Source organism: Mytilus edulis, chromosome 1 (genome assembly GCF_963676685.1).
Source record: "Mytilus edulis chromosome 1, xbMytEdul2.2, whole genome shotgun sequence".
Classification (NCBI taxonomy): domain Eukaryota; kingdom Metazoa; phylum Mollusca; class Bivalvia; order Mytilida; family Mytilidae; genus Mytilus; species Mytilus edulis.
The window spans coordinates 94388763-94405696 of record NC_092344.1 but is presented as its reverse complement, the minus strand read 5'-3'; the positions used below and the strand labels follow the sequence as shown (position 1 = coordinate 94405696).

At 34.5% G+C, this 16934-nt stretch overlaps 1 protein-coding gene across 1 annotated transcript; it reads right to left on the bottom strand.

Moving 5' to 3' along the window:
* Window positions 1-5941: 5941 nt before the first annotated feature.
* LOC139495581 (uncharacterized) lies at window positions 5942-16667 on the bottom strand. The gene is made up of 3 exons (XM_071283860.1): window positions 16207-16667; window positions 12922-13062; window positions 5942-10037 (listed from the first exon to the last, which is right to left on the bottom strand). The coding sequence occupies exons 1-3, from the start codon at window positions 16412-16414 to the stop codon at window positions 9601-9603; spliced, it is 786 nt and encodes a 261-aa protein (XP_071139961.1). The 5' UTR covers window positions 16415-16667; the 3' UTR covers window positions 5942-9600.
* Between the last annotated feature and the right edge of the window lie 267 nt (window positions 16668-16934).

The window sequence follows — 16934 nt, the reverse complement described above, 5'->3', positions numbered from 1 at the left end:
TGAAATCATAGAAAACTATGAAGAGTCATAAATGCTTAATATGCAACTTAATGAAAAATATTATTTCGTTTTCTTTTCTTTCGTCTAGTTCCTTTTTGTGTTTTTGTTGCAAGGTATTGTCTCACCATTTGAATTGGCAGATTTTGTTCTGGTTCCCAGGTCTTGGTTCCCAGGTCTTTTCTCTGTATCCGTCCCATTTTACCAGAAATTGTTGTTCACCATTAATCTTTTTACTTTGGACAAGTTTTTCAACATCCTAAAATTGTTTTGAACCATCATCTGCAGGTTCATCAGTATCAGAAATATCAGAATCTGGATTTGGAACAATTTCATCATTGTTTGGATTCAGTGGAGGGACTGGATTTTGGAAATTTGGTTGTTCTTCCCTTCTTGGGTCTGGACGTGGAACATCAGGAGGAGGTGCATTTTGATCTGGACGATGATCTGGGGGTGTATAATTTCAACCCGTTTGCATAGATCATGCTTTTAAGCATCTTGTTGTCTTCACACCTTCTCAATTTGTATGTATTCAGTCCTTTGGCAACTATGTAGAATGGACCGTCTTGTTTTCTGTTAAATTTTGAAGCTAACCCAACTGGCACTTTAGGATTGTATAAATCTTGGATTTCGAATTTTGAAAAAGCGGTATCTTTGTCGTAATGCTTCTTTTGTTTTTCCTGTGCATATTTCAATTTGTCAGTTGCACACCTTAAGGCTATTTTTAGACAATCAATGATATTTTCTATATGAACCTTCAGAGTTTTGTTAATGTCTGTTTTTGAAAGCAGAGTGGTGTCAACAGGAAGGTTCATTTCTTTACCAAAAAGTAAATGATAAGGAGAAAACTCAGAAGATGCTGATGGAGACATTCGAAAAGCCATGAGTATACCTGGAAATAGTTCTACTCAATTAGATTGATTTTCATCTACAATGGATCTTAAACATTGTATGACTGTCTTGTTTGTTCTTTCTGCACGGAATTGGTCTGAGGATGGTAAGAACTTGTGAAATAGTGTTTCACATTATAAATTTGGGTTACAGCAGCAACAAGCTTACTCATAAACCCTTGACCACGATCTGAAACAAGGCTAGTGGGACTTCCGTAACGGGAGAATATCTCTTTGTGAAGAACGTCCGCAATTTCTGCAGCTGTTCCAGATCTCACTGGAAAAGCTTCTGTCCATTTGCTGAATGCGCATACTACTATAAAAATATGACGATAACATAATTTTGTTTCCTTGAAAGGACCTATGAGATCAATGTGCCATCTTGCAAAAGTGTCTGTAATAGGCATTGGAGTTAAAGGAACTCTTTTTGCATGAACATGTGGTTTAGCTCTTTGACAAGCATCACAGCCTCTAATGTAATCTGCCACTGCTTGGTACATTCCAGGAAAGAAGTACTTATTTTTGATAGGATAGCTATATTCTGTCAAAACCAAAGTGCCCTATTTCTTGATAGGATTTGAGAATTAACGTGGGCATGCAAGTTGTTTTACAAAAAGGTCTTTCTTTCTGACTCGTGTTCCTGGCTGGTAAAAATGGTACCATCTAATAATGCATACTGACTTGCTTCTTAACATTTTATCTTTACCAGCTTAGTTTCATCAGGAAGTGTGCCATTTTCAAGGTACGCATAGATATGTTTAAAGTCAAAACATACTTTTTGCAAAGGACCTATGTTTTCTGGCATAACTTCAGTGTGAGTTTCTTGTATTTGTGTTTGCTCAGGATCTGTTTCTATCACTGAATCATCTGTATTTTCAGCATCAACTGCCAAAACAGAAGGAATGGAAGAATTTGTAGGAGTGTAAAACAAATTTACCTGTAAAGGTTCTTAACTTTCTTGTGAACTGATAGAAATAAGATTTATAGAAGGAATGACATCTTCAGGTTCTGGACTAGATTGAAAATCAGAGTACTCTCTTCTTGAGAGGCAATCAGCATTCCCATTTTTCTTTCCTGGACAAAAACAAATTTCATAACTATATCCCTGAAGAAGTACTGATCATCTTGCTCAACGACCCGTGGACTGTTTATTGTTCGTTAACCACTTAAGAGCCTGATGATCTGTGTAAACCTTAAAATGACTGTTTGCTAAGTAAACATGATATGACTTGATACCTTTTAAAACTGCAAGACATTCCAATTCACTGACACCCCAGGCTCTTTCACCTTGTGTCAATGACCGACCTCCATAAGCAATGACCTTTTCCTGACCTTTAGAATCTAACTGACCTAATATGTACCCAATAGCTGTGCCGCTGGCATCAGTAGTAAGAATAAAAGGTTTGGACATATTAGGATAAACAAGAATAGGCGCAGAACATAGAGCCTTTTTGAGCTGATCAAATGCCTTTTGGCACTTTTCTGACCATTCAAAAGGAACATCATTTCTCAGAAGGTGGTTGAGAGTTGTAGTGATGTGACTGTATCCTTCAATGAATTTTCTGTAGTAATGTGTCAAACCAAGATAGGAACGAATTTGTTTTTGATTTTTAAGAACTGGAAATGAGCTAACAGCATCTACCTTTAATGTGTCTACCTTGACACCCTCTTTTGAAATTGTATGACCTAAATAAATCACGTCCTTTCTAGCGAAAAAGCATTTTCCTGGCTTTAATGTCAGCCCAGCAGAAATAAGTTTGTCAAAGACTAACTGAAGGTGATTGAGATGTTCCTCGAAGTATTTGCTGAAAACAAGGATGTCATCGACATAGACAAGAGCTATTTTGTAATTCAGAGATCTGAGGACTTGTGTAAGCAAATGTTGAAAAGAGGAAGGTGCAGAGGCCAAACCAAATGGTAAACACTTCCATTGATAGACACCACAAGGAGTTACAAAGGGTGCTTTGTGTGCAGTTTTTGGGATCAAGGCCACACTGGCAATATCCAGATAGAAGATCTTAAGTACTGAAAATAGAAGCTTGGGCTTTACCAAGTGCATCGAACACATCCTCCAGCCTGGTTAAAGGAAATTTTTTGGACGTGTGACCTTGTTCAATAACCTATAGTCCACACAAAACCTCATCTCCCCTGATTTCTTCTTACACATAACAACTGGACTTTGCCATACACTATTAGACTCTTCAATAATGTCATATTTCAACATTTGTTCAATTAGACGGTTCATTTCATCAAAAACCTGTGGAGTTTGCCTATAAAATCTCTTTCTAACAGGAGGGGCATCATCTGTTTCAATTGCATGCTCATACATGTGAGTGCGTCCAAGTTCACGTAAGTTTTCAGCAAAGATTTGTCTATTTTTGTGAAGGAAAACTGTAGGTAAGTCTTTTTGTTCATCAGTAAGATCGGAATTGCTTAAGTCAAATTGAAGGACATTTTGGTCTGTTTCAGTGTGAACTTTTGACTTGGAATTGTCAGGATTCTGGACTTTATAATTGTCCTCGGACATTGAAATTATATCTTCTGAATTAACAGGAGTAACTGCAGCAACAACATAATTTGCAGGAAGGAAAATTTTATCTTTAGTTGTATTCATTATTCTTAAGCACGACAGAGTTGAATCATCTAAAGAAACACAACATTTTGCACCAGCAAGAGACATTTTTGGCAAAGATGACAAAGGCTCTAGCAAAGCAATTTGATTCTTGATAGAAGAAACGCTAATTGGAATATTAGCCTGATGAAAAGGAGGAATGAAAGTACCACTCACTGTCCTAGCAAGACCTGAATTCAACTCTAAAGCATTTAGAGTATTCGAACATGAATCAGGAATGAAAATAGTCTCACTATCACATATAATATGAGCCTTAACATCATGAAGAAAGTCAAAACCAAGAATCATTTGCTGGTGTAATTTGTCAAAAACATGAAAATTATACCTCAAGGCAATATTGCCTAAAATAAGAGGAAGAGAAACTAACCCAAGTACGGAATGAACTTCACCTCCAACACCAATAGCACTTTTAATTTTTGAAATTTCTATTTTATCCTTACTTATTCCTAAGAATTGGAGTAATTGTACAGAACAACAACTCATTTGTGCACCTGTGTCAACTAGACTTGTGGCATGTTTGCCACAAACTTCAATTTGCATTTTCTTCCCTGATAAATTTATTAACTGTGCAATTTCTGGAATTTTATTTTGTTGCGTATTTTTGTTTTTACCAAAAGAAGTAGGAGTTTTAAAAGAAGGAGGTATCTTGGCTTGTCTCTTCTGTCTCTTTGAAGAGTGCCTACCCAGGGACTGGATAGGCCCGTGTCCCTATGCTGAAGAGTTAGGATGGCGTAAATTAAAATTTCTACCCTAAGAAGGATGGGATTGCCTATTGTTGCTCCTGGGATAACTTCTAAGGTTTAAACCACACACCTCTTTGAAGTGACCTACTCTGTCACATTTAAACCACTTTACATTAAAAGCAGGACATAATCTCCTATTAGTGCAAGACTTACCACAACCAAAGCACACATATTCTTGTCTGTATTGTCTTGTCTCTTGTCTCTCTGGAAAATTCTGGTTTGCATAGAATGCGGTGTGACAGCCATCACTTCACTTCAGACACTTCCTGTTTTACAGCAGATTTAATGGATTCTAAAAAGATGAAAACATAGCATTTATGTCTTGAGATGTATATGGTGTGCTAGAACTAGCACATTCAGCCACATTAGTAGCTATTTCTAGTGAGTTTCTTAGTTGTTCAAAAGTCTTTGGTGATTTTTGTATCACGGTTTGTTTAACCATTGACAGCAATGTCAACAATTACCGCTTCCCTAAATTTTCAGCTCCCATTGCTAATTGCTGAACTCTAGCCTAATACGCATGACTACTTTCTGTACTTGTCTGTTGTAGTTTATATATTTGCTGGTAAGTTTTTGTGTTGGAAAATCGAGCTAGAAATGCTGCTTTTAAATTACCAATATTGCCTTTAGTATTTGCATCAAGGTTATGAAACCATAAAGACGCATGTCCTGTTAGTTGTAAAGGCAGAACTGACAATGCTTTATTATTGTCAACATTGTGTAACGCTCTATACGATTCGAATAAATTCCACCATATTGCTAGCACAACAGCTTTCATCGCTGAATTTTTGTAAGGACGGACCCGAAGCCATTTCTGAGTCTAAATGTATAGGTTGAAAGAAATTATTGAATTATTTGAATTTACTGAAATGTTATCTTCAATTTCTGATTCTTCGCCTGAATCAGTATTATTTGAAACGGTTGCTGAGTCGCTGTTGTTATCTAACAGTATCTAACCTTTATCTTATTGAAAGTTATCTGTGATACTTTGGATTGTATCTTCCTCTGTAATCTGTTTTGAGAATGATCTTGTTGCAGGATGTACTGTAGAATTCAATGGAGTGGCTCCTTTCTGTTCTCGTCTTGATTTTGGCATAGGTAACGTTATCTTTTGACGCTCCACCAATCTGTGAACTTTGTTTGGGTAGGGTTGGACAGAGGAACTGGACTTGCTGATGTTTGTATATGTAATGTGGGTGACCGTGTGCTGCTTGTATGAACGTGTGCTGGAACTGCACTGAACTGGAACTTAGAATACTGGAATAAGAACAAGCTTGTATAAAAATAGATGTTTATTGTTTGGTGGTCACGAATGCAAGTGACCAGAAACGCTTGCCCAGGTATCAAGATTGGTTTCCAGGCGAGGTTAATTAGGGGAATTTCTTATGATTAACAAAGGAAATACATTAAATAATCCTGTGGGGTACCTCAGTGTTATTTAAGGTACCGCTGTGAATCATGTGACTCACAAATGTCACTTAGAGATGGATTAACTAAATTATTGAGAAGGAAATTGTACTAAATTATGTTATCCTTTATTTGCTATCTTTTGTGAAAAAGTATTTTTTAATTGGCTTGTAAATTCTTTATGTAACGTAATTTTACTAAACTATGCTATGAAGATTAAAAATTACGAAACTATATTTACCATGTGAAATCAGATATCTGTAAAGTCTTAAAACATGGAAATAAACTTTTATTATTAAAATCATGCAAATAAGAATTTTTATTTAAACATATCAATATATACAATAAAAAACATGAAAATCTGAAACAAGAAGTGAAACGTGAATTTCCGCTGTCACAATTATTTGAAGAATATAGTTTTCTTCCTAGTCTATATATACCCACTGCTATATTACCACAGCTTCTAATATAACTCATAGACACATGTTTTCTTTGCAAAGACTTTTTATGGAAAAACACATTGTTTTTGTGTATAATGGATTTGAAGTAGTTGCATTGGTATGTAAATAGTTTTTCCTTGTCGGAATCAGCAAAAACACTACAGTAAACTTCTAATTAAATAGATCAAAACTAATAAACGATAATTTAATATGAATACAAAAACAGAATCCTACATCCTGAATTTCATGTTTTACAAAAATGTAATAATGATATTCTGAGTGATCTGTTCCATTGTTCTAGATCAAATGAACCAGTACTATCCTATATATGTTTCCCAGACTACAGTAACTTACCATAAGGTAATTTGTCAAAAGTATACATATTTAAGTAGGAGAGAAAACTAAAAGCAAAGACACTCACTGTGTGAACATAAAACTTATATGTTTTCTGCGTACGTCATAACCTTTCAGGTTATGGTACGGCTGTATTGTTCAATAAAGGATATAATTTTCTGATTTCAGTGTTTTTGCTGTCGTTAATATACGTTTGCAGAGTGTTCTTAACCTCTAAATTTGACCTATGGTAATAAAAAAAGCGATGAAAGTAAAAGGAAGATGTAGAAATTACCTGTAACACTTTCCATTATGTTTTGTTTTATTCTGAACTGATACGTAGAGTTACACCTAATGAAGCTGTCAACTGAAACTACTTATAACGGGTGTTTGCTTTTATAAATTCAAATTTCATACCTAATCATGTTTTAAGGTTACGTATCTATACATTTTACCTTTTGATGGCAATATTAAGTTTTCCATGATAAATCTGGAATAATGTTTAAATCTTCACTATATAATTTTAGTGTAAAATGATTTTAATGGTACCGATAAGATATTTTTAACTGCATTGCAAATGTAAAATATATAGAAATTACATTTTCATTATAAAGGTAAAACGAATATATACGAATTACATACGAATCATTTGCTGTTTGACTTCATTTAGTTGACCTTTTTCAACCTTTACAATGAAATCAGATATAAGTAAGTTAAAAATTACTCCAGCAATCACCCGAATCAAGAAAGACAACACCAAGGGACACAATGCACCATATACAAATATCTAGCGTGTCTTGTCTATACAATAAGAATAACACTAAAGTATAAATATCATGCGTCCCAATTTCTTTTCCGGTTATACATGTATGTTAATCAGAAACGCTCAAATCTAAACATTTGAATTTCAGTGATGTATAAGTGCATAAAACCGTTAGTATCCATATGACCAAAAGGAATATAAAAATAAAACCGTTAGGATCCATATGACCAAAAGGAATATAAAAATAAAACCGTTAGGATCCATATGACCAAAAGGAATATAAAAATAAAACCGTTAGGATCCATATGACCAAAAGGAATATAAAAATAAAACCGTTAGAATCCATATGACCAAAAGGAATATAAAAATAAAACCGTTAGGATCCATATGACCAAAAGGAATATAAAAATAAAACCGTAAATAAAACCGTTAGGATCCATATGACCAAAAGGAATATACACATAACAGCCAAATCAGTAATACATCAACTTTGCCTGTGGAAGTTGGAACCTTAGTTTTTTAACTGATTTCTAAATTTATCAACGGCAAAAAAAATAATAAAATATGTCAGAACCTTGAGTATTTTTTAACAACGATCTGTCATCAATTCCAACTCTTAAATTTAAAAGATAACAAAAAACAGAAAGAAAGAAAATTGATTTGGAGAGAGTAACTGTCTGAACAAGAACATGTGGTGGGGTCAAACTGTATTTTCAATGTTCAGCTCTTTAGACTTTTATAATGACTAGCGAAATAAAATACGATTTGTAAAGCCACGTACACCAAGTTTTATAAAGGAATGCACATTTAGAACATAAAGAAATTTACATCAATTTCATGGAAGTATGTTATTTATGTTTCATAGCAAGTTAGAACATTTAGTTTCATGATATGCACATTAAGTTTCATTGATGTATGTGCATTTAGTTTGTCCGTACATCGAAATCAGTTCATAGAAAACATTACAATTTGTATTCCTGTTGTGTATTGAACATAACTGTATGTTACGTAACATATTCAAGGATTAGTCGTGCATCATATGTTATACTTGATGAATAAAGAATAAAACATCAGTACTTTTAACATCGTCTGGGGTTTATATATCTTCATATATAAAGATCAAAATTTGCATTTTCTTAAAATTGAAATATTGGTTTTAGTAACTAGAGGCTAAAGAGCCTCTGTTGCTCACCTTGATCTATGTGAATACTAAACAAAGGAAGCAGATGGATTCATGACAAAATTGAGTTTTGGTGATGGTGATGTGTTTGTACATCTTACTTTACTGAAATTCTTGCTGCTTACAATTATCTTTATCTATAATTAACTTGGCCCAATATTTTCAGTGGAAAATGTTATTAAAAATTTACAAATTTTATGAAAATTGACTATAAAGGACAATAACTCCTTAGGGGGTCAATTGACCATTTTGATCATGTTGACTTATTTTTAGGTCTTACTTTGCTGTACATAATTCTGTTTACAGTTTATCTCTGTCTATAATAATATTCAAGATAATAACAAAAAACGGCAAAATTTCCTTAAAATTACCAATTCAGGGACAGCAACCCAACGTTGTCCAATCCATCTGAAAATTTCAGGGTAGATAGATAAACAATTTTACCCCTCTAAATGCTTTGGTTTTTGATATAAGCCAAAAACTGCATTTTACCCCTATGTTCTATTTTTAGCAATAGCGACCATCTTGGCTGGTTGGCCAGGTCACGCCACACATTTTTTTAACTAGATACCCAAATGATGATTGTGGCCAAGTTTGGTTTAATTTGGCCTAGTAGTTTCAGAGAAGATTTTTGTAAAAGTTAACGACGACGGACGACATACGACGGACGCCGAACGCAAAGTGATGAGAAAAGCTCACTTGACCCTTCTGGCCAGGTGAGCTAAAAAACGATTAGCATAAATGAAAATGTAGATATGGATAATATTTAAATCATAGGCAAACATTCTTTTATATGTGCAAATCAATTTAATGACATGCATATATCCGGCATTGGCAAATAAGGAAAAGTTTCTGATCTGAAAATATGTCACACTTTAAAACTCACAAATATGAAGATTGACACTTACTATAGAAAAGTATCAAGTACATTTACGCGACAAACCGGATGTAGATAAGTGTAAGTGAACAAGTATATCTAACACTTCCCTTGTTAATGGCCCATAAAAAAATCAACTACTGCTATTTTTACATTTCGTAACAGTTCATGTCTAATTCAAAAATAATCATAGCTCTATAATGAAAGATATGTGTAGGTGTGCATTTTGTATGTCAAAAATTATTGTTTGTGGACGGTAGAAGAACTTGTCATGCCTATCTATACGTAGAGTACATTACAGCCAGTAGTGCGTTTGTTGTTATGCAGTGTCGATACGATTACGATTTTTCAGGTTGAGGGTGGTATCCATGTTGATTCCCATAAGATGATTGAGGTTGCTGTCCATATGATGGTTGATGACCGTAAGATTGTTGTGGTCCAAACGGATCATTATAAGCCGAATTATTTTGCAGAGCAACATTTGTTGGTGGATACTGATGTTGAACTACTGGCATAGGTCCTCCTGTCATTGCTATAACGGTCTGTGGGTGATGATTTGAAACTACTGCCCCTTGGTGTACTGGCATATTACATCCTACTAATATTAGTATAAATGATACTATCACTGCTCCGCCACCAGCCGCTGCACATAAATAAAATGACCATCCGGGTCCCACATCTACACCGAAAACTGAAAGTAGTGTAGCCATATCACCAAATGTTCCTTTGAAGAAGTACAAATAATACCATAAAGTAGCTGAACCACAAAAGAAACCTACAAATAAAAATACACGTAGATCCAACTATATTAAAATTAATGTATAAAGTAATACACGATCCGATTATATTTTCAAATAACATTACATTTTTGTACAAATGAGATTCATTTTTGTGCATTTCACTACTCAAGCAATTGATAGGCAGATACAGTTATCATAATGTCAAAACAGGACGATGAGCGAGTTTGTGGTGCGCACTTGTTTTACCGTTTCTATTGGTAACGACACGAAAGTACTCATTTACAAATCACAAAAAATGGTCAAGTGAACCTTCTTTATCACCTAAGGCTGCATATTTAAGGATATTTTTAATAAATAAAAACTAGAGGCTCTAAAGAGCCTGTGTCGCTCACCTTGGTCTATGTGAATATTAAACAAAGAACGCAGATGGATTCATGACAAAATTGTGTTTTGGTGATGGTGATGTGTTTGTACATCTTACTGTACTGAACATTCTTGATGCTAACAATTATTTCTATCTATAATGAACTTGGCCATGTAGTTTCAATGGAAAATGTTTGTAAACTTGCAAATTTATAAAAATTGACTATAAAGGGCAATAACTCCTAAAGGGGTCAACTGACCATTTTGGTCATGTTGACTTATTTGTAAAACTTACTTTGCTGAACATTATTGCAGTTTACAGTTTATCTCTTATCTATAATAATATTCAAGGTACAAAAATGTAATAACCAAAAACAGCAAAATGTTCCTAACATTACCAATTCAGGGACAGCAACCAAACAACAGAATGTCTGATTCATCTGAAAATTTCAGGGCAGACAGATCTTGACCTGATAAACAATTTTACTTCATGTCAGATTTGCTCTAAATGCTTTGGTTTTTGAGTTATAAGCCAAAAATTACCAATTCAGGGACAGCAACCCAACGTTGTCCAATCCATCTGAAAATTTCAGGGTAGATAGATAAACAATTTTACCCCTCTAAATGCTTTGGTTTTTGATAAGCCAAAAACTGCATTTTACCCCAATGTTCTATTTTTAGCCATGGCGGCCATCATGGTTGGTTGGCCGGGTTAAGCAACACAATTTTTAAACTAAATACCCTAAAGATGATTGTGGCCAAGTTTGGATTAATTTGGCCAAGTAGTTTCAGAGGAGAAGATTTTTGTAAAGGATTACCAAGATTTACGAAAAATGGTTAAAAATTTACTATAAAGTGCAATAACTCCTAAAGGGGTCAACTAACCATTTCGGCCATATTGACTTATTTGTAAATCTTACTTTGCTGAACATTATTGCAGTTTACAGTTTATCTCTTATCTATAATAATATTCAAGGTACAAAAATGTATTAATAAATAACCAAAAACAGCAAAATTTTCCTAAAATTACCAATTCAGGGACAGCAACCCAACAACAGAATGTCTGATTCATCTGAAAATGTCAGGGCAAATAGATCTTGACCTGATGAACAATTTTACTTCATGTCAGATTTGCTCTAAATGCTTTGGTTTGTGAGTTATAAGCCAAAAACTGCATTTTACCCCAATGTTCTATTTTTAGCCATGGCGGCCATCATGGTTGGTTGGCCGGGTCAAGCCACACATTTTTTAAACTAAATACCCTTAAGATGATTGTGGCCAAGTTTGGATTAATTTAGCCAAGTAGTTTCAGAGGAGAAGATCTTTGTAAAAGATTACTAAGATTTACGAAAAATGGTTAAAAATTTACTATAAGTGAAAAAACTCCTAAAGGGGTCAACTAACCATTTCGGTCATATTGACTTATTGTAATTCTTACTTTGCTGAACATTATTGCAGTTTACAGTTTATCTCTATCTTTAATAATATTCAAGATAATAACCAAAAACAGCAAAATTTCCTTAAAATTACCAATTCAGGGGCAGCAACCCAACAACGGGTTGTCCTATTCATCTGAAAATGTCAGGGCAGATAGATCTTGACCTGATAAACAATATTACTCATGTCAGATTTGCTCTAAATGCTTTGGTTTTTCAGTTATAAGCCAAAACTACATTTTACCCCTATGTTCTATTTTTAGCCATCTTGGTTGGTTGGCCGGGTCAAGCCACACATTTTTTAAACTAGATACCCCAATAATGATTGTGGCCAACTTTGGTTTAATTTGGACCAGTAGTTTCAGAGGAGAAGATTCTTTTAAAAGTTAACAGACGACGACGACGACGACGACGACGGACGACGGACGCAAAGTGATGAGAAAAACTCACTTGGCCCTTTTGGCCAGATGAGCTAAAAAGTATATTTGGAAAAAATCATCTCGCATTGTAATGGTCTACGTTCATTCAACGCATTTTGTTTCCGGTAATAGCACGCATATATCAATTATTGTCGTTATTTTGTATGATCCGAATTTTCTGGTCTTTTATATCTCCTTTGAAATTAACTTATATATTTGGGTGACATGACGACAGTGAAATTCTTTTCATTTATAAAATAAATCAAAACTCATTTCTATTAAAATTATAGTAAAAATATGTAAAAGATCTATAAGAAAAAGTGATGGTGCATTTTCAAAGTTCCTGATTTATGAAAATGACGACGGGTACAACCATATAGGTGCTAAACAATGATCCCGATCATACAATTTAGTAAATTTGGATCCATACAACAGTTAACAGTAAAACATAAACATTTCAAAATAATTATAATAAAGTCACTCAGATTTGCACATTAATTTATATCTGCGTACCGCGATGTCTCAGGTAACTGATTGTTGCCTTGCATAACGTCCAGTAACTAATATTTTATGCGTGTTTCGAGAACTCAGGGGAGAAGTCGGCGGAAAGAATTAGTTAGTACTGCATATACAATTTACCTCTGTCTATACACGAAATACTTGCCACTGAACGTTAAGTAGAAAACACTCAATTAGCTTACCTCCGAAGAGACCGACACCAGCTATATTCTGTACTGTTGGTTTGGGATTAGGTTTACTACAGCCACAAAACCCGATCATACAAGCTATAAACAGAAGTAGACTTCCTAAAAGAGAGCCTCCAGCTATACCAAAATAATGAACTGAAAACAAATAAAACTGTTTTACAAGTAGTTATAAATTATGAAAACGATAGGCATACAATTTGTTACAGAATAGACTGCCGTTTCTGGAAGCTGGAGTCGGTTCGGTACTAAACACAACACATTAGCTATATGTGGCGTACTATATTATTAAATTATTGAACAGTGAGTTCGTGACGTCGCGTTCATCTGCATGGCCTTGATCTCATTTTCAAGATTCAATGGTTAATGGTTAATAAGGCTAATGTAAAATGGGTTAACAATTACTTAAGAGTATAATTTAAGGATCGGCGACTATCTAAATCTTAACTAATACTGCTCGCTGTATTTGTGGATTTGCTATAAAGAAAGATCTGCAACTAAGTTTTCGTCTACCCTGTAACTAACACCATTCAGGGTCATATACTGTAAACTTTTCATCGCACCTTTCAGGACCAAACAACCTTAATCTCCATTAAATCTTTCAGGACCAAACACCCTTTACCGCACAACCTTCAAGACAAAAGACCATATATCTCGCATACCTCGGAAACAAAAACTCTTTGCCTCACACCCTCCAGGGTCAAAGAGACGTTACCTCTATACTCAAGACCAAACATATTTGACCGAACATATTCTAGTGCCAAAGACATTCAATATCACAACCTCCAGGGACAATTATATTTTACCTCACATACTTCAGAGATAAAAGACTCTTTACCTCATACCCTTCGCAGCCAAAGTCTTTCTACCTCATTCCCTTTGGGACCTCTACTACAAAAAAAAACCCATTTGGCCCTAATACCTCTACCTCACATCCTTCAAGAACAAAGATCTCACAACATTCAGGATAGAAGACCCTTTATACCGCACATCCTTCCGGATCAAGGACCTTTAACAACACACTCATAGGACCGAAGAGACTTAACTTCAACATTCAGGACCGAAAATCCTTCACCTGACACCTATCGGGGCAAATAATGTCACATCCTTCACCTAGCACCTATCAGGGCAAATAATGTCACATCCTTCACCTGACATCTATCAGGGCAAATAATGTCACATCCTTCACCTGACATCTATCAGGGCAAATAATGTCACATCCTTCACCTGACATCTATCAGGGCAAATAATGTCACATCCTTCACCTGACATCTATCAGGGCAAATAATGTCACATCCTTCACCTGACATCTATCAGGGCAAATAATGTCACATCCTTCACCTGACACCTATCATGGCAAATAATGTCACATCCTTCAACACCAAAAGCCCTTTACCTTACTTGCACCTTTCAAGAATTAAGACTCTTTACAACACATCTTTCACGGCCACATACATTTTCTTCACACCCTCAGGACAAGAGACCCTTTACCTCATAGCCCTCTGAACTAATCACTATTTACACCACACCCTATAGGACCAAAGACCCTTTATATCACACCATATAGGGTCAAATGACAGTTACCTTATATCCCTTAGGGCCACAAATGATTTACCTCACACCCTTCATGACCAATGAGCCTGTACCTCACAACTTTCAGGGCCACATACCCTGTATCTCGCGCCCTTAGTTTATGGACCAAAAACCCTTTACCTTACATCTTTCTGGACCAAAAACCCTGTACCTCATACCATTCAGGACCAAAGACCTTTGAGATGAGCATTATACATTGTCATACGTTGATGCGTGTTTTCATTGAGCGATAGCTACGGCTATACGGCATCTGAATTAAGATAGTAGTGTCAGTCGAAGCTTTGGGGTTGTTTTTATTTTGCCTAGTACATATTTTTCAATTCGAAGTAGCAGCTTTAACAATTTACAGATATTTTTAAGCTGAAAAATGTCGACTTTCTAAAAGTTAATTTGAGTTATTTTATTGGGGGAAAAGAGGAAAAAAATGATTTGGAAAGAAAAAAGTTTGACTTGTAAAAATTCAAACTGTAAAGTTTGAAAAGTAGTAATCAAATAACAATATTAAAAAAAGATGAAAATTGGTGTTCAGCTATAAAGAAATAATATTGTAAGTCTAAAAAGACTGGGGGAAAAAAGAAAAATACAAGAAGATAAAATAATAGATATAAAAATTTCGACTTTAAAATAAACTCTATCTTTATTGTGGTTTCACTGTGTCTGATTATGTATACAAGACGGTCGAATATTTGTATGTAAGATTTTTAATAACAAATGGGTTTTAAACATGCATATAACTCACTGTGAAATGAATAGGAAATTGAATTTAAAACTCGTATTTTCTCTTTCCCTAGATCTAATTTAAATGAAAATCATATCTAAATTTTGTCTGGTTGAATGACCGCAAAGCAAGTGATTATTGTACAGTGCTAAAGAAATGTCGCTGTATCGATTGTGTATCACTAGTAACAACCTGAACAGGTTTCAGGAAATCGAAAGCCGTACCATCATTTTCAGAAAATTATGTTATTTACATCATCCAGGTCAAGCAAAAAATGAAAGTACTTTGGTCTAAAAAGAAAATAGATTGGAAAGGGGGTAAGGAAGACATTTAAACTCTGTTGAGGACCGATGAAATTATTTTTTCGATTTTACATGCGTGTTTGATTTTTAGTTATATATATTACAACTTATCCATATCTACTTGAACCATACATTGTACATATGTACTTGAACTAACAAAAGAATAAAGATTTACTTCGGAGTTTCAATAAGAAAATACCTTACATCAACGTCTTACATTTTTTTAAAGTAACAGTTGCAGGTTTTTGTTTTGTTTACCATATGCAGAAGACGAATCACTGCTTCTGTAAATTCATCATTTATAAATTTTAAATTAATTTGGGATGAGAATGAAAAACTACGGATTTAGAAAATGTTGAATAAAATAGTTAATTGAAAGAATAAATAAAGATGTTTTTGAAACATGTTTTTACAAGCGAGACAAAACTAAAAGGAACTATTGTTTACTTGTAATATAAATATATAAGATAATAATTGAATACAACATGTACACCTAGGTATTTCATCTTTGATAAAAGCCAGTATATCTTGATGCAGACAAACATATTAACTCTTGATTCGTTTGTTTCTTTAACTTTTGTAACATGTGTAAGTTTCACATATAAATTATGAAGCGTGAAAACAATAAATCGTTTAATACACATACATGCACAGTTAAGTAAGTCTTACCATTTAGGAAATCCTCTGCATATTGAAGATAATAAAAACATGCTTCTTGATTTAAAACTTCATAGCATATCTTAAAGAGTCCGGCATGAGATTGTACAAGTCCTGATGAATGGCCAACTACCATCCAGTACTGAGTTGCAAGTCCAACAATCTCCATTATAAAGCATGCTACTAAAAGAAACGTTCCAATTGGTACTGCTGACGACATTTTGTTATCTTATTAATAATAGTGTAGAAGTGTTAAACGATCAATGCATCAAATAAGAGAGATATTCCGGCAACATCCTGCGTCAACGTCATATTACCTGGAACTTTTAATTGCACTGCGCATGCATTATTGTATACACGGACAAATCTTTAAAGTTCTTTTCAGGTTAAAAGTGAATATTTCTTAAATCAATTTGATTTTAAGTGTGTGAAAATATGTTAACTGATGTTGGTTGTTATCTATACGCGTATAATCTTCACTAAGTGCTGATATTCTTGAAATGGAAGGGGAAAGTGGAGTGCGTTGCATTATTATATATTGGCCATCATGTGGTTATATATATGTCCCCATTGGCAATCCCTGGAACCCCCGCCCCCCCCCCCCCCCCCCCCCTGGATCTGCCACAGACCAGAGAGTGCCTGTGTAAAAAAAAATGTATATAACATAAGTGTTTTGCCTGTTGAGTGAGTTTATTAAGTTTATTTTAACAAAAGGAATTAATACTTGATAAATTAAAAAC